This window comes from Urocitellus parryii, chromosome 9 (genome assembly GCF_045843805.1).
Source record: "Urocitellus parryii isolate mUroPar1 chromosome 9, mUroPar1.hap1, whole genome shotgun sequence".
NCBI lineage: Eukaryota > Metazoa > Chordata > Mammalia > Rodentia > Sciuridae > Urocitellus > Urocitellus parryii.
The window spans coordinates 36,127,016-36,149,850 of NC_135539.1; the positions used below are offsets into that span (position 1 = coordinate 36,127,016).

General features: G+C 43.0%; 1 protein-coding gene across 3 annotated transcripts in view; it reads right to left on the reverse strand.

The window, feature by feature from the left end:
• The window catches only part of Rnf216 (ring finger protein 216), a 140,738-nt gene that overhangs the window by 47,134 nt on the left and 70,769 nt on the right, over positions 1-22,835 (reverse strand). Inside the window, exon 14 of one of the 3 annotated variants that reach the window (XM_077802660.1) lies at positions 20,551-20,592. The exons of the other annotated variants lie outside the window; for them this stretch is intronic. Within the exon in view, the coding sequence (XP_077658786.1) occupies positions 20,551-20,592 (42 nt within the window). The remainder of the gene's footprint in view (positions 1-20,550; positions 20,593-22,835) is intronic. 3 annotated transcript variants of the gene reach the window in all.

The following is a 22,835-nucleotide window of genomic DNA, read 5'->3' on the forward strand; positions in this document are numbered from 1 at the left end:
AGAAAGGCCCAGGAGAAACCAATCCTTTCAGAGTTGTAAGAAAAGAAATGTTTCTGCCTGCAGTTTGCAGTTCGTATTTTGTCACGGAAGCCCAAGCAGGCTCTGACAACATCTTTGATGATAATGCAGCAACAAAGGGTGGTGAGTACAGAGAGACTGGGCTTTCCTGCATATGCTACCCTCTTCTTACTTTACTCAATGGGGATGCTAAGTCATGATTCGTAGGGACAGATGAAAAATAGGCTGTAGAGGCTGTGACTAAGTCCCAGAAAAGCAATTGATTTTCCATCTAGAAAAGCACACACTTCCTGGAAGCAGCTGCCCCTAAAATACAGGTTTACTCTAAGGAAACCCAATCCATAAAAATGACAAGTTGGAGGGTTATGTTTGTTAAATTTAACAAAAAGAAACAAAGCAACTAGTCTTTAGAATAAAATCACACACATGATATAGTACTTGGGAGTATGAAGACGCATTCTACTGATGAATTTTAACAGGAGTTGGCCTCTGATCATGTTCTGGGAACAAAGAGAGGTTTCCAGAGTTCACAGAATATATGTCAAATTAAATCTGCATCCACCTTTTTATATTCTCTTGCTGGTACTTACAAACAAATAGCCATGACACTTAGGTTTGATCGACTCAATCTTTTCAATAAGTATTTACTAAATAAGCCAGACACTGTTGAGAAATGGAAATGGAGTCACAGACAAGACAATCTCTGCTTTTCAGTAGACTAGTCTCGACTGGGAATGTAAAATACCCAAATGGGAAGCAGGTAACATAAACTTAGTAACTCTAACAGCTAAGCACAGTGATCCATAGTTGCCAGACAGAGAAAAAAGTCAGTTTGCCAGTTTTTTAATTTAAGAGAAGTCAGATATTGGGAATTTTATAATGAATCTGATTTTATGTATTACAGCTAACTAAAATACCATTTATACTGTCAGTGAGGATCAAACATACCTAGATATGTCCTGGTGTGTGTGTTTGTGTTGGTGGGGCCAGTTTATAACTTCTGGGTGTATACTTTATAGATCAGGTCTGTGGCTGGGCACAGTTGGTGAAAAGGACTGGTATGAAGTAAAGTTTATAAGCTTAATTGAAGTTAAGTGTGCACATGTACCCACTGACTGGCAGGACCAGATGGACCCTGCTGTGGTCCTCATCTCCTCCCACCCACACTGAATTGTTCCTTCAACATCAAGAGAATGTTTCCCTTCCTCTTATTTCCTCCATTTTGCACTGCAAAAGGCAAGAATAAAATTCCCTGGTTACTCTTGCCTGGATAAGGGTCCTCTGAAAAGGGCTTTGCTAGGGAGCAGCAAAGGTGCCTTCTCATGACTCACACACATGTTCAAACAAACATGTTTCCCAGGTCCCATGCAGGTACTAGGTTAACAGGGCTAAATCCTACAAGGTCTCTGTCTGGGGACCAACTATCACAATGGGAGAGACAAGGAAGAACCCCATGGGCTTTTAAGTGCTGGATAAGGGTGGGGCCAGAGAAGGCTGCACAAGGAGAGAATGAGTCACCCAGGAGAGGGTCAACAAGGCTAGAGGTATGTGGCTGGAAGCTGCTGGGAAGAGAAAACTGGCAAGGTGCCTGGTGCCAGCCAGATGTGGAAGGCATCTTGAGGAGCACTCAGAGAGCAATGAAGAGCTCCTGGAGGGGCCCAATAGGGAAGAATCCAGGTGAGCGTGTTCCGCAGCAGCCAGAGTCCAGGTGAGAAGTGCAGGGTGGAAGATGGATGTTCAGAGCCTCAGGTCAGACTGCCAGGGAGGACCCTAGAAGTCACAGTAGCTCTAACTATGGGTGATATAACTTTTCACGTGGGTGATGAACTTTTCACTGCAAGGAACTGGAGGATTGAGTGTAGAAGTTCCAAGGTGAGGATAGGGAAGGAAACTCTCCATTTGAATAGTCAGGAAAAGCCCCTACAAGAAATATCCTCTGGGTGGGGAGTCCTTGGGGACTGTTCAAAGAAGAGGTAGTACTCGCTCATGTGTAGGAGTGTGAAGAGGGGAGGTCCCCTTAAAGTAACTGTAGACAGGGAACAGTTTGGCTGAAAAAAAGCAGCTGTACATAAGTACAGCAAAACTCCCATGATTAATTAAAATGCCATCTTTTATTTTAAAATAATTGTGTGGAAAGTAGTAGTGATTTTGGAACACTTAATGAAGGTACTGTCTACTAAGCTTCCGTGGTAGGATGGGTGCCACGTAGGGTGATTTCTAGCACTTGTTGTCTAACTCAGTTCTTTCCTCTGCACAGACACCAGGTTCAGTGCCAGGGTCAGGAAGACACAAAGACCAGGCTCTTCCTGAAGGAAAAGAGGCACTCCTGAGCTGCGACTACAGGGACAAAGCAGGCAGAAACCACACAAATCACAAAACTCTAGATCCCAAAGAACTCTAGGATGACACCTTAGCATTCCAAAGATAATTTTTCCAGTCACACACCTTCCAATTTTATTCAAACTTAAAGAGCTGACAGTAGGTCCAAAAAGTTAAGTCTGACTCAGAACCAAGATAAGCCCTACCTGTCAAAACAGTTGCCAGGGAACCTCCCAGCAGCACTTGCAGTGTGTTTTCAAGGCGGGGCCAGTGGTCTCTGATTCCCCACAGCTTCCTGTTGTGTCTGCCCAGCTATGTGGCCACTGTGGCTTCCAAGGGGCTCTTGGAATGCAAAGAATGAGCTCTGGGAACACAAAAGACACCTGAATAACCAGAGAGGGCATAGGAAGGGAACAGAGGCACCAACAGAGCAGTCAAGCTAGTAAAGGAAGGTTCCACCAGAGTCCCTATTCTTATAAAAGAATGGCATTCTGGCTAATGTGGGAGATAAAGCAAAGAGTCACAAACACATAGTATGGTATAAATGACATATACAAACTCCTCTGGCTTCAGGTGCAAGCACTTCCCCTTCAGCTATTGTCATGCAATGCTAATTCCAGGCTGACCTTGGGTCTAAGACCAGGTGTGAATCCAGCTGGGACCAGAGGAGGTGGATATAACCTCATCCTAGGGCCATTATTTCCTATGGGTAGGAGTTATTGTTTCGTAAAAGCAAAACCAAACCTAGACAAACTAATGGCATGAAATGAACTTAAGAAAGCTAACTAAAGGCCCAATCTATGACCAGGTGTGAATCCAGCTGGGATTCAAATAAAATATTTTAAAATAAAATAGCTCTGCAGACCATACACACCCTGTAACTATTTTAGAGCATTCTGATGTATAGCTTACACAATGTGGAAGGCAGAAACAATTCAATTTTGTGCTGACATTCTTTTTAAGTGGCCAAGATGTTCATCTCAGAACAAATGCACATGACTCAAGAGACCATTTGGCCTTAGTCAAGGAGACCCCTCTCCTGCCACCTTGCTTCTGGAGGCCTGAGCAATGCCACCAATGCTCATTAAAAGTGGGCATGAACCAGGTCTTACCCACTGCAGGGTGTAATTTCTAATCAGAGAACCATACGCTTTCTTTTTTTTTTAATTTTTAATATTTATTTTTCAGTTTTCGGCGGACACAACATCTTTGTTTGTATGTGGTGCTGGGGATTGAACCTAGGCCGCATGCATGCCAGGCGAGTGCGCTACCGCTTGAGCCACATCCCCAGCCCCCATAGCTTTCTTTTTGGCTTTCTTGCCTTTGGATAAAAAAATGGGAAATGTAGAAAAAAAGATAAAGGAATGACATATAAGGGGCTGAGGCTGTGGCTCAGTGGTAGAGCCTCAGTGCCTAGCATGTGAGGCCCTGGGTTGGATTCTCAGCACCACATATAAATAAATGAATAAAATAAAGGTCCATACATTAAAAATAATAATAATAATAAAGGAATGATTTACAAGATGCAGGCTATGATTTAAAGGTTACATAGATGATCCTGCTGACCAGGATGGTACCAGATCTGGCAGCTGTTCTCTATGATTTCTACCTTCTCCAACATCTATTTCTTTTTTCTTCAAGCTTAGGGAAGAGCACTCACCTGTCTAATCACTCCCTGTGGAGCCAAAGGGTCACCAACTACAACAATTTGCAAGCACTCAGACTTTGCACAGAATACAGGTTGATTTGTATGGCTCTAGGGCCCTCTGCTGGCGGGCTGCTGTAACTGTCAACTCCTCACTAGACCCAAGAAGAAAAATCTTCCTTCCTATGTTACTGTCATCTACAAGGCTTTTAATTGATTTTAAATGTTCAGGTGGAAAGAAATATCTAAGAGAGCTTTATATTGTTTGAAACTTTATAACATAAATATTTAATCCATATTTTTCAGATAGGATCTGCCCAACATTAAGGGTTATGACAGGCTTAGAAAGGAAATGAACAATCATCAACGACTGACACACCTCACAACTCAAATACATATCAGTAACATCATCCTACAGAAGATTCCAAGACTCTCATGGCTTGGAGTTCCCACAAAGTGTGGTAGTCAGGAGGCTGACTCTGGGTACACCTGAAGAGTCTTCCTGGGTCAGAGTATGTCTGAGTGAGTGACCTCACCTCTGCCAGCTGTAATTTCCTCACCTATAAGTTTAAAAACTTATATATTTTATATATTTTTGTTTTTGTTTATTTTTTTTTCCCCTGAGTTTCCTCGTCTGTACAGGGACTGAACAGGGCTGAATGAAAGGATATACTCCCAGCACTCAGTGAGGAGGCTAGCACACAGTAATAACTAACAAATGTTAGCTCCTGCTCCATCATCACTGCTGTCACCATAGTTGTTCCTGGCCTGGGCTCCTGGGCATCCCATTCTCCATAAGCAATGACTGGAAATCCTGCTCCATGAGAAGTGCTAGAGTGGTAGTTTCTCACAATGAAGGTGACAGAGCATATTTCTGGATACCAGTTTAGTAGGGAAGAAAGTGAGAACTGGATTTGCCGCTTATAAGGCAAAGAAAACTTAGAGAAGGAAGGCATGATGAGAGCACTGAGAACTGGATCAAGCAAAGAATCTGAATCTTCCTTTCTCCTTGCCACCGCCCATATTCCACTAGCTAGTCCTTTCCATTCTATTCTTAAATATGCTTCAGATCTTCCACTTCTGTTCTGTGTCCAGAACCCAGCATTAATTTTGGCCTGGACCATGGTGAGGAGCTTGAACTGTGGTCTTTCCCAGAGGTATCTGTGTGACAATGTGAAGGTCCTGGCCTCTGCTTCTTCATCAAAAAATCAGGGAAGGGGCTGGGGATGTGGCTCAAGTGGTAGCGCGCTCGTCTGGCATGTGTGCGGCCCGGGTTCGATCCTCAGCACCACATACAAAGATGCTGTGTCCGCCAAATACTGAAAAATAAATATTAAAGTTCTCTCTCTCTCTCCCTCTTTCTCACTCTCTCTAAAAAAAAAAAAAAATCAGGGAAAACAAAAGACCTGGTATGATGCAACTTAGAGACCCTGTCTCTAAATAAAAAATAAAAAGGGCTGGGGATGTGGCTCAGTGGTTAAATGCCCGTGGGTTCAATCCCTTGTACAAAAAGAGAGAAAACACATGTGCTCAATTACTCACAGTAGCTATTTTATTGGAATAAGAAGAACTCAAAGTATGTATCTCCAAATGGTGCCAGTGGCACTGTCAGAGGGCTCCCCATACCTGAGGTAGCCTGTGCCATTCACACCCTCTGTGAAGAGACCAAGGCCACAGACCCTAACCTATCTCCTTTACTGGAACTTTATGAACATATACAAAGACCTTCTTTAAGTCTGGTGAGGGAGAGAGGTACCACCCTCAATCCACACTCTGCCAGGACTATGCATTTAACTTCAAGCCTCCGTGTCCCTATTAAGTAGCACGAGGACAACAAGGGCAGCGCAATAGTAGATGGCCACCAATCATAGGGTTGTGGAATGGCTGTAGACAACCAGCGTCTAGATAAGCTGAGTGGTACACAGCCTATTGTTCTGGCCATCACACAGAGAAGAGACAAACAGGAGAGAGGCCTTTCCAGCTTGTTCACTAGATGGAGGTAAGCATGCTTCTGTTTACAGAGCATGGTGCCATTCTGACCAGCTGCCCGTCAGCAGAGAAGGTGGAGTACGTTGAGTTAGAATGGACAAGGTCAAACTAGATGGTGGCATATGAAGAACCAAGCAGCAAAACAGCAATTCTGTTCAGTTAGTCCTGGGCTCTGGCTTTGATACGTCACAGTATCCCATGGCTGGGTTTCCTGAGCTAAACCTCTGCATGAAGGGAAGAGGGTCACCTAAGATTCAGATACCTGTTGACTCTTGGAAGCACCAGGTACCACTCCCATGGGCTTGGCCTGCATATCTTTAGCTCCCTGGGTCTACAGACCAGGCCTATGAGATGGAACAGCAGCAGAAATCATCCATGTGGCTCTCCCAATTCCTCCAGGCTGCGTGTTTGTTCCTTGTTCTAGAGGGAAAGAAACTTACTGCTATCTTGACAGAGACTTAACAGCTGTCTAAATGGGCGCCACTCCTGTTCTACCTTGGAAACTCACTCTCTTCTCTACTGTAACACATGGTATCCTTTCCTCACCCTTAAGACCCAACACCAAAGTCACTGATATGGTAGCTCCCCACTCTGCCAGGCAGAGACAGGATTCCTGCTTCCAAAACTGTAAGGAAAACAAAACTTCCTTTTGCCTTTGTGGGTTCTCTCCTCTAGCAAATCAAATGATATGCCTCATTATTTTTAAGGTAGACAAAGAAGAGGTCAGTAAAATACTTCATTTTTCCAAGAAAAGGGTTCCCAGGAGTTCCCAGTGGGGTGGATTGTGTTTCTTCAACCCACAGGCTTCAGGCAGCCCAGGAGGGTATGGGAGTAGAGCAGGACAATCTTTCAACAACCCAGGGCCCTGTTGTTAGAGTTCAGGCCCAGTGTTGACAAGGGTGCCCAGGATTCTTGGTGGTGAGTTACACTCTAGATGGAGTCACTTCCACGGGCCAAACCTCTGCTCTCCCTTACTCCCACCATCTTTGCTATTGGCTGTTCATTCCACATTGTGCCTCTTATAGGAGCCAGACCATGGAAGTAGTCACGAGCCTTCAGTACTAGGCAGGCTGCCTGTGGTCACCAACCACTGGAAATGGGTGGACACACCAAAGATGGAAAAGAACACAGTAAAACCATCTTGGACAAAATCATCTCCTCTTCCTTGTTCCAGGGGATCGTGTCTGTGTCTTCAGAATTAGATGGGTGAATGGAGATAATATTAGGAACCCCTTCTGGGCCCAGGCACTCCTACTGAACTGTATTTGTTCCTGCCTTCCTCTCTGAACAGGCCTCTGGGAACACGTCAGGATGCAAGAGAGGATTGAGTCTTTAGGAGAACAGAATATATTTTAAATTGTTAATGGACTTTTATTTTATTTATTAGTTTATTTATATGTGGTGCTGAGAATCAAACTCAGTGCCTCACATATGCTGGTCTAGCACTCTTCCACTGAATCATCACTCCAGCCCAGAACAGAAATTTTTTGTTACCTTATTTTCCTGGATGCTAAGGGATACACACTAAAATTATTACTCTGAAAGAGATGAATTATAAGATCAATCCCACAAAAGCAAATTCTGTCAACCAATCATTATCTTCTTTCCTCCCAAAATTAGAAAGATAAATGGATGAGCTAAAAGTGAGAGGCGAGGGGGTGTCTCAGGGAAGGAAGGTAAAAGCCAAAAGAAGTCATAGTTTCGCCCCCTCTCCTCTCACACTCATCCTCCAAACGGCAAGGCCGAAAATGCCTATCTCAGGAGTAATTAAATCAAGTTAATCTCAAGAGAAAAGCTTTAAATATTCAAAGCCCCATTAATCCTCATGCCTTGTAATTAAATATGTATGCTAAGGAGGCTTAGAAAAAAGTGAAACATTTCCAAAATGTTAATTCTTTACATTTGTAGCACTGTGATGCATTTTTCAGTACTGACCTTGTAGAAAACTATGTAAAAAAATTCCATGAAGCACACACTATAAAAACATGGCAGAAAGAATACAGCTAGAATCTCCGTCCACAGTGAGCTTTACACAAATGTGTCTGAATAAACAGATTCACTTTTTTTCTTTTTTTTTCCCCTCCAGTGCTGAGGATGGAACCTAAGGTCTCATGCAGATAGGCAAATGCTCCAGCACTGAGCCCTAGCCCCAACAGCTTCACTTTTAAGGCCCTACATAACTTAACCCACAATAATAAACTCCACTTCATTTTTGTTCCTGACTTGCGATGCCTCTCTAGGATCCTCTATCCTATTTCATTCCTGGGGAAAATACACAGCTTTGCATCAGTCTTCCATGGAGAACTTTCTCTTTGATAACCAATCATTAAAGAGATGGTCAGTCCAATACACTGAGCATCCTAGAGGAAGGGTACCCAACCTCTCCTTTCTGAACTAGAACTACACAGTGTCCCCTTCTCTAGACTCTCAAGGATAACTAAGCAGCTGCTTGGTCTCTGGGGCTCCTGACACCTCTGTCAAAGTGCCTCAGCTCAGCTTCATTTGCTTCTCACAATTACAGTGAAGGAGAGCTAGAGTAGAATCAAAGGGGCACCCCATTTCTCTGATGAGGAAAGTCAGAATAATGGTCTGTTGACAGTCACACAGCAAGCAGTCTGAGTCTGAATGTTATCAAGTGTTGCTGATCAAGTCCTGTTGGTCTGAACCATCAGAGTCACAGTGTGGGATAAATCACCTGCCAGGCCCCCCAGTGATTTGTCTAAATTGTCTGGCTGTGTTTAGAACTGTAGTTATCAACCATTTTTTAAAAAATATGTGAACGGGTTCGGGAAACTTGTCAAGGAAGCTTCCAAAGATAGTGCCATTTGTGGCAATGGCATATTAACCACAGAAATTTAAAAGATAAAAGCAGAAGCACTGACTATTCTAACTGGATTTGTTACTATAGTGAATTGAATCTATCTGTGAGGAATACCTGGCTCAAAATCAAAGCCCAGAAATAAAGACACATGGAATTTTTAGAAACCAGAGAGTCTACTCCCATCCAACTCTTGTACAAAAATAACAGAAAGGTCTCATTGCAGACCTATGTGACATCTGAAATTTCTTTTAGGTCCAAGTGCTCTCCTCCTTGGCAAGATTCTAAGGTAAGCAGGTCCCATTCCAGAAGAGAAAAATTAAAGGACCCAAAAGAAGAGGAAACCAAGAACAATAAAAATGGTAATCATATGTCTGCTTTTCTGAGCCGCAAGGGAAGGAAAAGATAAATGAATCCATTTATTTCCAAGGACCTGAAGTTAAAGTGCTGAGAATCCTGCAGACATTCTTTCCTGCCACCTCAGACAGTCCCAGGAGGCAAGAAGGGTGTCATTATCACCTCCATTCTTCAGAAGAGGAAACCAAGCTCCTAAGACACAGAGGTCTTACCTAGCTCATATGGATGTGCTTAGAGTTCCTGCTCCATGCCACAAGCATGTTCTATTTTCTAGCTGAACAGCTAGATGGGAAGTTCTGGCTTATGGAAATGGAACATTCCTATTACAGTCCTGGAATCCTATGGGTGGCCAGTGGGAAACCACATTTTCACTCCACTGTCAGAAGTGCAGAAGTGCATAAAGCTGAAGTCATTTCCTGCAATGAGTCCTCTTCTCATTTATTTTTATATTAAGAGAAAGGTAGAGTATGAAGTTATAAAGAATGAAAGTAGACAGTAAATGAAACCAAGGTAACAACTGTACATAATATGACACATTCACATATTTGGAAACCATAAAGCAAGAGAGGCAGGAACTATTGGCTGGTTCAATCAGACAGCCCAAATGCTGGGTCTGGGTGTGTGTGTGTGTGTGTGTGTGTGTGTGTGTGTGGCATTTGGCTACATCTGGGTTTCTATCCTGTTTTATTTTTCCCAAGTTTCTGTCTAAACTGCTGAAAACACACACACACACTCACACACACAACACATACATATATGCTAGAAATTTCAGAAAGGTATAAACAAAGAGAGAAGGCTCCTCTTGTCTCAAGCCTTCCCTTTCCCAGTTTGTTTCCTTCCAGAAAAAAACTTACCATGTGGAGCTGGGGTTGTAGCTCATTGGTACAGCACTTGCCTAGCATGTGTGAGGCACTGGGTTTGATCCTCAGCACCATATAAATATAAATAAATAAAATAAAGGTATTGAGCCATCTACACTAAAAGTATTTTAAAAAAACAACACACTTAGCATGTACTTAGCAGACATATCCTTTATACCTACATGTCCTTCTTTGTTCCCCTGGTAGTGTCTTTCTTGGGCAGCCTTTCTTGTCAGTATTTATAGGCCTACTTCAGTTTTTTGAAATGGGATATGCAAAATTTTGTTGGGTGACTCATTTTCTTTTTGGTCCTGGGAATTGAACACAGGGCCTTTACCATGAGTAAGCCCTTTTTATTTTAAAACTGGTCTAAGTTGCTGAAGCTGGCCTCAAACTTATAACCTTCTTGCTTCTGCCTCTGGGATAATAGCTGATGGGATAACAGGTGTGAGCCATTGTGCCAGGCTGATGATTCACTTTCTTACCAATAAAAGTGTTACTTTAGATAAAGTATGATATAGCTTTACAATATCATGATAAATGACAGTAGCTAACATTACTGTGCAAAGCGTTGTGTTCATCAAATTTAGGACCCTGAAATCAAATTATTAAAAGAACAGAAAACAAAAACGAAACTAAAAACATTCAAAGAACTGAACAAAGGAACTCCACTGTTTTCAAGTGGATCTGAGAGGCTCTGGGGTAGACTTGGTTCTGCTGTGCTTCTCACCCACAATGAAGAGACAGCCAATACAATGAAACAGAAGTCCCACAATGTAGCACTGTCATCAGGACCCATGTGCCAAATTGTGTGTGTGTGTGTGTGTGTGTGGGGGCGCTGGTGGAAAGGGGGCACTGGCTCCAGGGGCTGATTTAGAGCTAGTGCTCCTTTCCTCTGCTATAAGCTGTGGCAGCATTTTTCCTGGTATGTGAAACATGGGAAAAGTGATGGAATTTACTTTCAGTTTTGGGAACCATGACTCACCATGACTCTCTCAATTATGGCCATATTTGACTACTTAAATAAAACAAAACAAAAAACCCAACAAAACAAAAAAAGAGAAGAAGAAAAAAAGGCAGCCCCTCTCAGGAGCAGGAGGTGTGTTATCAGGGTGTCACCCACTTCCTGCTGTTTGTGATCACCCTTACTTTCATGCAGTTGTTGTCTTTTCAAGAAAAATATAAGCTCTATCTCCTCAAAATGGCTTTCCTGTTTTCAATAATTAAAAATATTACTTAGAAGTAGTTTTCCCTTTCCTCCTGGACTTCACCCCTAGCCCTTTTTATTTTTTGATACAGGGTCTCACTAAGTAGCTGAGGCTGGCTTTGAACTTGTGATCTTCCTCCTCCTAAGTGGCTGGCATTACTGGCATGCACCTCTGCACCTGGCTTAAAGTCCCCCTTTACTTCCTGTTCCTCTGAAATGACAAGGACAGCAGTGCTCAGCAATTGAATGAGTTTTGGTACTCTATCATTTTAAGGATTCCCAGGTAGCATTAAAGCCTAGGATGTCTCACTGGCTGTGGCAGAAAGAAGTGCTCGTGCCTAAGCACCCCCAGCCAGCTCACATCAGCATCAGGTGCCTTTCCCTCACACCTGATCACAGCAGACAACCTTACAGAGCAGGACGGGCGGTACTACCACATCCACAGAAAAGGAAATGCACCTCATATAGGTGGTAGGAGTGTCCTGGGCTAGTGGGCAGAGGCCCCGCTGACCATGCTCCTGAATACAGCCAGCGACTGCTTGCTATCCCAATATCAGGGACAGCACAGCTCTGTCCCAGCAACCTCAGATCTTCTAATTACACACATACAATGAATGTGTAAATCATGGAACTGTGACTTGGGGGCTGGTGGAGACCTGACTTAAGATGAGTCTACTTACACCTGGAGGTTTCAGGCTAACAAACACACACAGGCAGTATGAGGGCTGAAGCTACTTCCCTGTACGCTCCTGCATTGCCCTTCCTGTAGTCTTCTCTTGGCTCTGCTGCCATGCAAAGAGCCCTGTCCTCACGGGGACTCTTCTGTGATGCTGAAAGTTCTGAAAGAAATGAATCTCTTTCTCTGTGTAACGGAGAAAGCAAGCATAGGATGACCAATGTGAAGAGCATCTCCATGCCTGCCTGCAGGGTGGTCAACATGTGCTTAAGCGGGACAATCTAGCTGTACCCTCAATACACAGAAGATAGACACCTTGCCACTCAGCACGACAGCAGGATTTTATTGTGAGGACACCATCTTGTGACCCATTGTGCTCTCTGCTCCTCACTTCTTGGTTAAGCAGTAATTAGTAGTGTCAGGGTTCTGACTGGATTGCTCTAGATCCATTAATAATGCAAAAGCAGAAGATGAACGAAGAAGCATACAATAGAGGTTTCAAGGTTAAAAGCACCAAAGAAATGAGCCCTGACAGAGATGGGGAAATGTGGTGCCAGTGACAATAGCAAGTGTAAGTATATGTGTATATGAGAGAAAGGCAGAGTGTTAATTTTAAATTCATTCTTTAAAAGACCAGCTTCCCTTTAGGGGTAAACATGTATGGTAAAGCACAACTTCTTGGTGTCCTCAATTAAGTAAGGCACTGCCTTTTCTCTCTGGAGTGGATGCAGGTCCCTGACCACCTGCAGGGAGTACATCAGCACTAACTTCACAATACTGGAGATGTGCCAGTGTATGAAATTGAGGTCAGAGGAAACTACACAAGCATCTTTCAAACATATTTCCGAGGTTTTAAACGACTTCTCTCATAAAAAGCAAGGCCTGCTGGTTCAGCAGAACTTGCCCAATGAATGCTTTTACAGCCCAAGCCAAGACAAGTGATGCAGAGCAGGCCTGGGCTGGTGGCCAGGCCCCTCCTCTACAGAAGGAGACTTCACATCGTTGTAATTGCCTCCGTTTTCCCACAAATCTCCATGTTTTCAAGAAGGGATTTCAAAAGCTACTATTTCTAACATTCCTACACAAAACTTTGTAGAAAAACTGGATGATGGCAAATAAGGCTGCGAATTAAGCTTGGAAAAGGCTTAGTTTGGTTGTTTAAAGAGTGCTTGCCTGGAAGATAGAGGAGGGAGCTATGCCTGAAGCTGACCACCAGATGTAAGTTCTTCAGTTGTTTCTGTCCACACTGCCTTCTAAGCAGAGGGATTCACTGCTAAACCTTCTACTGGTTCCTCACATACACCAAAGTGAACTGTTGTTTTATGTAACAACTTCATCCACAAGTCTCGTAACCCACAGCATACATGTTAAGAACTGGTCCCGGCAAAGCTCAGTGACTCAGAACCCATTCTTATTTGTTAGTCAGAAAGAGTCTCTGGGAAAAGGAAATGGCTGGAAGTGATCTTGAATCCTAATTAGTAAAAGCTGGATCTATTCCCATGGGGATATGACTTCTGGTCCACGGTTTCTCACTGGCTGCATCCTGTCCTGCTCCTGAGTGGGTGGTATAAACGAGGCTTGATCAGAAAGACCAGCACAAAAGGCAGCATGGCCCAGTTCCAGCTCCTTCCCACTTAACACAAAGCCTATCACCTCACCTATGACTGAGGCACAGTGCTTCTTTTCATGTAGTGAAAGAAGCCTTTACTTGAAATACACAAGCGTATCTTAATAACTACATTTTTACCTTTTGAGTTCACTTGAAGCAAAATTCTTTTGCTCTGAAGGTTCAGATGTAACTAGTTGATGAAAGTGGGTGCAATTCTTTCTGCTGAAAAAGTAGTATGTGCATAGCCCCCACCCATGGCCCTCAGTGAACCTCCCCCAAAGCAATTCATGCTACCAATCCCTTATCTACCCTCCCAAATCACTTTTATGTATGTCACCAAACATTATCTTCCTTGTTCCACTTAAGACCCAAATGTGAGCACAGTATACCCGCACTACTCCACATATTGTTTTATTCACTCAATATCTTGGAGCCAGCTCCATATCCATACTGCCATTATCTGGCCTGCTGCCTATCTCTGTAAACATAATTATATAGAAACACAGTCACAATCAATTGTTTATGGTTATTTTCATGCTAAAGGCAGGACAGAACAGCTAGAGGGAGACTGTATTGTCTGCAAAGCATAAAATATTTACTCTCTTCTTTTATAAAAGAAGTTTACTTATCCCTGGTGTATGCCAAAGTATCAATGTGCCTAAATGTATTTATCTGCTCTCTGTTAATGAACACCCATTATCTAGTGGAACATGGATATCCGTAAGAATAAACTTAAACTCTTTAAATGTTGGCTGGCATTAAGGAGGATGAGAAAGGGAAGAGGAGGAACTAGTTAGGAAGAAGCCAGCATGTAGAAGCAAGGCTTAAAGAGGGAACTTCAGAGTGATCCAGGACCTCCCAAAGTGTCACTTCCTCTTTTTAGAGGAAATAAGAAGGGAACTGCAGGTCTTCTGCTAAAAGGAAATTCCCCTTTGCTATATCAGAGCTACTCCCCGTGTTTGTGTTTTTCTAAAGTTAGGCAAGATTGCCTGAAGCATACTGTGACCAAATTAGGAAGTAAGCAGGCTGATGTCTCTCAACTGGTCACCACATGGCCAGGATGCCCAGGCATGCAGAGATGGAGAAGGATGGGGCAGGAGACTCTCATTCAAAGAAGGAAATGCTATTTGTTCAAAAATTGGCCTTAAAAATTATACTTACTTAGAATTAATAATTGTCTTATAAGATGAAATCCACTTGTCACTAGCAAAAAACAAGGGCTTTAGAGGCTTCTATAAGCAAAGAACATGTGAGGAGCATAGTGAGAGGGCTGCTCCTGGGCATCACCTATGCATTCCCAGGGCAGTGAAGGCCATGGAGATGACACCAATCAGCTCTTCCATAGATTGAGAGATTTAGTTTTATGCTAGTGAGAAAATAGGGAACCTAGAAAGGTTTTATAATAATAATAATAAAAAAATCAACAACAAAGGCTGTGGCTCAGTGGTAGAGCACTTGCCTAGCATGTGTGAGGCACTGGGTTCGATCCTAAGTACTACATGTAAGTAAATTAAATGAAGGCCCATTGACAAAAAAAAAAACAAACAAACAAACAAAAAAAAAAACCTGTAAACTTTCCATCTTAAGGTTGTCTATCCAGTGGGTTTCCTGGACCCAACATGTAAGGTTTTAAAGCACTCTTACAGCTTCAGAACAGGGTCTGGGCATGTGAGCCCCGAGTTTCTCATGCTGAGCTTGTTCCAGCCACTTCTAGTCAATGATATTCTCCTTTAGGAATGACTTCTGATTTTGAGCCAGTGACCTTAGAAGCTATTCTGACCACAGTACTATCTGGGTAATAACATTCAACCTTTAAAACCCTTATTTTCCTCCTAAAATTTCCAGATCAGCAAGATTCTTGTACAGAACTTTTATTCCCTTAGGAATGTGCTCGGTTCAATTCCAGCAACTGCTATGCAATCAGATGTGCAGTCAGAGAGAAGGTAAGTTTAAATGACAAAGCGAACCTGTTCTTTAGAGGAATACTTTCACCACTTGCAAGAACAAGGAGGTGACAACTGGGACCTCAGTCTGAGATCTGCGCAGAGGTCATGATCTGACTGTGCGGCTCTTGAAGGTCACGCAGCTTTCCTTTTCCAACACCTGCTAGCTTGTGTCAGGATGGCATCCCAGTCCCTCTGCCAAGGTGCATGGAGCAGAAATTTTGCAGACACTGTCTCAAAGTATGTTTACATTGTCAAAAAAGCAAAGCAGGCCAACATGGTGATACAAGCCTGTAATCCCAATGGCTCGGGAGGCTGAGGCAGGAGGATCAAAGCCAGCCTTAGCAACTTAGTGAGGCCCTAAGCAAGCCAGCAAGACCCTATCTCAAAATAAAATACAAAAACAAAACGAAACAAAAGCTGGAGATGTGGCTCAGTGGTTATGCGCCCCTGGGTCCAATCCCTGGTACCAAACAACAAAAAACATGCAAACAAAAACCTGCAAAGCATCTGCTCTCTACCCTGTACTAATTTTGAACAACACTTATTTACAATAATCTAAAAGACACATGAGTTTTATAAATTATACTACAAAGATGATATACTTTCCCAAAGTATATAACTCACAAAAAACTATTTTTATTGGTCAAGGTTTCTGTGGCTCATCTTTAATTGACTGTACACTGATAGACCATTAGGGACATGTATGGGTCCCTGAACCTAAAGTCCACACACAAACAAAAACCTGAAGCTCAATGATTTCTTAAAGCTACAAGAAGCTGACACTTAAGTTGTCTGGATTTTATGACTTCCTGGGTCTCCCTTATAAATCTAACATCTTTACAAACCAAGAGAACCAAATGCCAACTATATAGAACCATCTGGGCAGGCTCCTCATAGTTGCATGTATCACTAGGTAAATGGAGATGAACACCCCACACTCTTGTCTGAGCTCATGTGCCTCAGCCTGAGGACATAGTCCAGCAGGGGCGCCCTTGCCCTCTTCTCACAGCTGCCACTGTCATTTGGAAGCCTGGACAAAGTAAGGCTTCTACCACTACAGAGTGCCTTTCTCTGCTCTTCTGTTTTCTCCCCGTGGTACAGAAGGCACAGCAGCCATAGACAAGTCTTGCTGCCCTTTTATGGTAGAAAAATGAATTGCTTGCCCAGCAGTGAAGCTGAGAGAGATGACAGAACGGAAAGTTGTCATTTGTTGTGGTTTTGGCATCCACAGCAGAGAGTTCTTCCCTCAGCCACCCTTGGATGGACGGTGCATGCCAGGCATCCGCCGAGGGAGAAGACAAACCCCAATGGACAGCTCCCAGATTAGCCCTCCTTTGCCCTACCCTTAGATGAATGAGCTATTTAGGAAGAGTGCTAAGGTGTTGTAGAAATCCTCATTTTATAAAACAAGGTTTTCGGGGCTGGGGATGTGGCTCAAGCAGTAACGCACTCGCCTGGCATGCACGGGGCGCTGGGTTCGATCCTCAGCACCACACACAAATAAAATAAAGATGTTGTGTCCACCAAAAACTAAAAATAATAAATATTTAAACAAACAAATAAATAAAACAAGGTTATCAAAAGGCCTATTTTGTTTGAAAGGTCTAAGCAGAGGTAGCCTCAGGAATCAGTTCCAGTCAGATCAAATACAAGGAACAGACTTCATGCACTCTTTTCATGAGGGTGTGGGGCTGTCTGTGGCTGGGCAGGAAGGCAATAATACCAGAGGGTGGAGGAAACCAGTGTGGCCTTGCTATCTCCTGTGAGGCATGGAGGTCCAGGAAAACAGCCACCAACTCCAGATAAATCCATCATGAGAAAAGATACCATGCCCACTGCCCTTGTTCTAATAAACAGCAATTTGTATCACAGACCTTAAATTGTTTGCATTTCTGTCAGGGGGGGGGGACCAAGCTTTTGAGCAGCTGGAGAAACATGTTGCAAAAAGGAGAATTAAGCAATTCTCTGTATGCACATCAAAGTTAGGGAAATTAAGTTTATCTGAGCTAGAGAAATTAAGCTTATCCAACAGGCTTCAGCTGGAAAACAAGACTTTCTAAATGATGGTTACATAGTTTCTTCTACATTTAAAGCACTCAAGGACTTAAAAATAAAAAAAAGCTGGCCTGTGGAATTGTAGCAAAGCAGTAATTGCTAAGTAATCCTCTCCTGAGATGGTGCTACAATGAGAAGTAACACCCAAGGGCCCATCTAGTTACATGTCTCTGATGGCCTTGAGCTGGACCCTGTCCACCCCCCCAAAGCCTCCTTCTTATTGCCTCCAGGGTTGCTCTTGCCGGCTGCCCTCAATCCAGTCCTCAGAAGACTGGTGCTTCTTTAGGTCACTAATCCCACATCAGCCCTCTGGGAAATGGAAAAAAGCATCACCACAAACACTTGCAGCCATGTAGGAATGTGCTTTGGACTAGAGGACTGGTTACTTGATTGCAGGAGATTCTTGTGCCCCAGGTTACTGGCAATGGTTTGCTGTGATAATTACACTGATGAGGCATTCCAGCTCCTCTCCCCCATCTTCCCTCTCCCCCTACTGCCCACTCTCTTTCATGGCTCTACAAGATTTACCCTTTAAAAGAGCACATGATCCCATCACCCCTACATTAAGCCTGCAACAGTTCCTTGGAGTCTCAGGAGCCAAATTCACCCTCTTTGTTTTGCATTGCAAAGCCCTCTACAACCCAGGGTCTATTTATCACGCCAGTCCTAATTCCTTCTGCTCTGGTCACACTTGTTCACTGGCTGGCCTGCATACAGCATGGGCTCATGTGGGTGCCCAAAGTAAAACTCTCCATTTCCACCCATTAGATTCCACTAGAGTGTAATCAGGCCAAGCTCCATCTCAATCACAAAGTGATTTCCTCATTATGCCAAATCCAAGTGACCTTTTTCTTCAGATTTCCCAAAGAAGTCACCATCTCTCTTACCACATAGCTCTCAGGGTGGATCTGCTTGCCCTAGACAGTTAGGGATGTGGCTGCCCTTTGTGTATTCCTCTTGGCATACCGACATTGTATAAATAGCTGGTGAATGATCAGAGCAGTGATGTCCCACTGTCCCTGCACAAGCTAACACTGTGGAAGTGGTGTTTACACTGTGTTCAAAGGAGAGGGAAGAAGGTCCAGGAATGTAAGGGAAGGACCCTCAGTGGCTTTTAAAGCCAGGCAAAAGTTCTTTTTTTCAAAAGAGACCACACAGGGGTGGGTTGTGGCTTAGAGGCAGAGTGCCTGCTGAACACATATGAGGCACTGGGTTCAATTCTCAGCACCACATAAAATACATAAATAAACAAGGTATTAAAAAAACAATGAGGGGCTGGGGTTGTGGCTCGGTGGTAGAGTGCTTGCCTAGCATGTGTGAGGTACTGGGTTTGATTCTCAGCACCACATACAAATAAATAAAATAAAGGTCCATCAACAACTAAAAAATATTAAAAAAAAAAAGAAAAAAGAAAAAAATATGATCAAAACAAAAGAAAAACAGAGAAGTCTGAGGACAGGAAGGACACGAGGTGCTGGGCGGTCAGGGCCAGGTCCAGAGGTTAGGAAGAAGGAAGGTACTCACATGAGAAGTAAAAAAGCCAGGCACAGAGAGAAAGGCTTAGAGAGTGGCCACTAGCTTGGGCACAAAAAAAGGGTTTTCGTGGAGGTGAGAAGGTTGTGGCAACAAAAGTGTTTTTAGCCTTGAAATCTAACTGAGGAGAGGAGAGGCAGCAAAGGACAAGCTGTATTCTAAGACAAGAGATAAAAAATGTGATCTGTTTCACTTGTTTTGGGCTAGAACCTCGATCAACTTCTCAGACATAGGGAGCTTTTGAAACTTAAAATGCTTTTCACATGAACCTCTGATGGGAAATAAAATAGGGGGATAAAAAAGTACTTTTATGAGGCTATAGGGATTTTTATCTGAGAAACTCTCTTAGTCTACTTCTTTTTGAAAAGCAAATGCCAATCCCAGTTTGAAAATCTTCAGTTTTCTATAAAGCACAGACTTTGGGCTGGAAGGACACTCAAAAAATTATATGTTGGTTTAGGAGGCTAAGGCAGGAGGACTGAGGTTCAACCAGCCTCAGTAACTTAGGGAGACCCTATCTCAAAATCAAAAATAGAAAAAAGGGCCAGGAATGTGGCTCAGTGGTTAAGCACCACTGGGTTCATTCCCTGGTTTAAAAAAAAAAAAAAAAAGTTATGGGGTCTCTCTTCTGGCCTTGAGGCAGAATGGCAGGATGCAAGTTGTCTGGGAGACAGGAGAGTCTTCTAGGCTGTACCTTCTAGAGGAGGAGGAGGGAGGTGAGGACTCTGTGGTTTGTTCAGGGCCTCTGGCTTTTCAGCCACCCATTCAATGGTGATAATAAGGCCTAGTGAGCCAGTGTGGATTCCATACAGGTAATTTAAGTAGGCTTCCCTGGGGGAAGTACACCAGGTTCCTCGTTCATATACAAGAATATTGTGCCAACAGAAACTGCTCAGACTGAACCTTCCCTTCTCCAGGATCAAGAGCCCTTAACCTTCAAACAAACAGCTGCTGGTATTTTTCTGTTGTTACAGATTCTTTCACTCTTAAAAAAGTGACCAAGTCCCACCACAGAACATCTGAATAAGGGTCTTTCCAGTTCCCACAAATGGCACATCCTCAAATAAGCAAAGCAGGTAAGAGCACAGATGTAGCTAAAATCAGAAGACCTAGATTTCTTTGGTGAATTTTTTTTTAAACTAATTTGTTTTAATGGAAAATTTAAAGAATACATAAAACCAGATAATGTGAAGGTCCCAAGTACTTACCATTCATAATTAATAACAATCAACTTGAGGCAAATTCTAGCTTATCTGTACTGTCTCCTCCCTAGGGTCTTGTTAAGTGGCCCAGGCTGGCCTTAAACTCAACAATCTTCCTGCTTTGGCCTCTGAAATCTCTGGGATTTCAGGCATGCCATTGTGACAGGCTCACTGTTTTATTTGATAAACATTTCAGCTGTATCTCCAAAAGATAAGGACTCTTACAACTATGAAGCATACCAAAACCACATCTAAAAATACACAAATAACAATGTGAAGCCCCAGATCTATGTATTTCAAGGCTAAAACCTCTTACCTGCCGCCTCGAGACTTTGAGCAGATAAGGGATATAAAGCCCCTAAAACACAATTAAAATTCAATTAGTAGGTTTCTGGATTTCAGCCTGTTTTTTTTTTAATTAAATTTTTTTTTTTTTGGTAGTTGTAGATGGACAGAATGTCTTTATTTTATTTATTTTTATGTGGTGCTGAGGATCGAACCCAGTGCCTCACGCATGCTAGGCAAGCGCTCTACCATTGAGCTACAGCCCCAGTCCTTCAGCCTGTTTTAACTAGATTCCAAACTCCCAACCCAGACAATCCTGACTATATTTATTCTGAGGCGTTGTCTGCTAGCTAAATTTTGGTGTACTCATCAGCCCTGATCTCAGCGGACTGGATTCTGTTTCTCATCATTGCTCTGAGTTTCCAAGGTTACTCTGAGTCCATCTTCTTAGAGGACATTAGCATGCAATGCAGACACTGAGCACACAAGTGTAAGGCAGTTTCAAAAAGACAGCAAGGACTGGCGCCTTGGCCTATAGCATGGGAGGTAATGGGCAAAAGGGCAGTAGGGTTTTCAGGGCTTGGGGTAGGAGAAGGGTCAATCCTGTTTGGAATTGTGTAGTGGCTACAGACATGCACCTGTGTTTCAAACTGTGGGCTATAGGAGGGCCTAGTGACACCAGCGCTAGAGAGATAATAGAGCCTTCCTTTTTTCCTGTTTTCTTGTCTCAAAGTCAGTGATGACACTAAGGAGGAAAAGGTCAACTCCCATTTCTTGGCTACCACATTGCAATTGGGAAAGAAACTTGAATTCAATGGTAAATACAAGAAGTTTCACCCAAGGACAGCTTTGGTCCAGACTTTGCTCTTATCCTGCTTAAAGCTCTGAACATTCCCTTTGCTATTGCTTCCCTCCCTGCATTCCTTTGCCTTGACAGAGACACCCACGGGGACATGGGTGTTTTCATGCTTGTGGTATTGCCATAGCAACAATTTCTCTTCTACCTGCAAGGCTGGAAACCCTGCAGTGCTCTGTGCTGCGAATGCAAAGAAGGGACACAATCACCCTGCACTTCAATACACATGCACAAGATGCCTGATCTGCGCATGAGCACTCACACATACACACACACATAGTCCTTTCTCAAGGACATCACAATGAGATCACCAAGACAAATTAAGACATTGACACCTGGCAACACAGGATTAGTGTAAAGAAAAAAAGGAATTAAATCATTCTTTATATAAAGCTATTTGCAGATATCAATTCTTGAGAGATTTTTAATGTGATATTTAAAAAACTGAATCAAAATCTATTTTAACAAATAATAATGGGACTAAACAAATGGTGTGTGCCTTCTAGAAAGAGCCACTAAAGCACATGATTCCCATAGAATTTGCAAACAAGGTGAGGCTTCGATGAGTCTGATAAGCAATGCTAACTGGCAGCCACAAAAACCATGAAAGAGGGTCACAGAGTTTCTGTTTTCATAAAATGAAAACCTGTTAAAAACCCACAGTCATTCTGTTTGTACCATAGACAGTGTGTTTTAGTGGGGACCAAAAAGAACAAAAAAAGAAACAAGCAGATATGTTCTTCCACTTAAAGGACAGTGAGAAGTGAGCGCCCCAATCTTGGGACTGCCTGTTGCTGGGGTGGATGGGGTGGCCAGGACTCTGGGGAAAGTTCAGTAAGTAAAAAAACTATGACTAATGCGTCATGGAGAAACCCACACATTTTTATCTCTATTTTGTTACTAATCCTGAGTTCTCCAGCAAAACGTGCTGCCGACTTTGCTTCTAGAACCTCTGTATACTCTCACCTCTGAATATCATCCCTGAGATTCCAATCTTTTTAGGTAGGGGTGAGAAATCAATGAGGAACCCAAGAGGAGGGGGCACAGCAGAGCTGTGAAAAGCATGTGAACTTAGGTGACAGCAGCACAAAGTAACCCATGGGCAGCTTTTTCTAGGATGCAGCTCTCCCCAGGGCAACATGGGGCTTTTCTCTGAACCTGAATGTGGGCTAACTAGGAGCTGTCATTTTTCACAGGATATATAGTTGGTAAAAATAAATAAATAAATAAATAAATAAATAAATAAATAATTTAACCCCCCCTCCCCAAACAAAAACCAAAACCCAAAAGACAAACAAGCAAACAAACCAAAAACCAGCTTCAAAAACCTATCTTCCCTTTGCTTTGTGACATATTGGGAACTAGTAAGAAATGAGTTTTCAGTACATGACTTGAAAAACTAAGGTTAAGTGATGAGTCACCTTTTGGTCCCCTGATGGGATTTCATATCTGCCCACTTT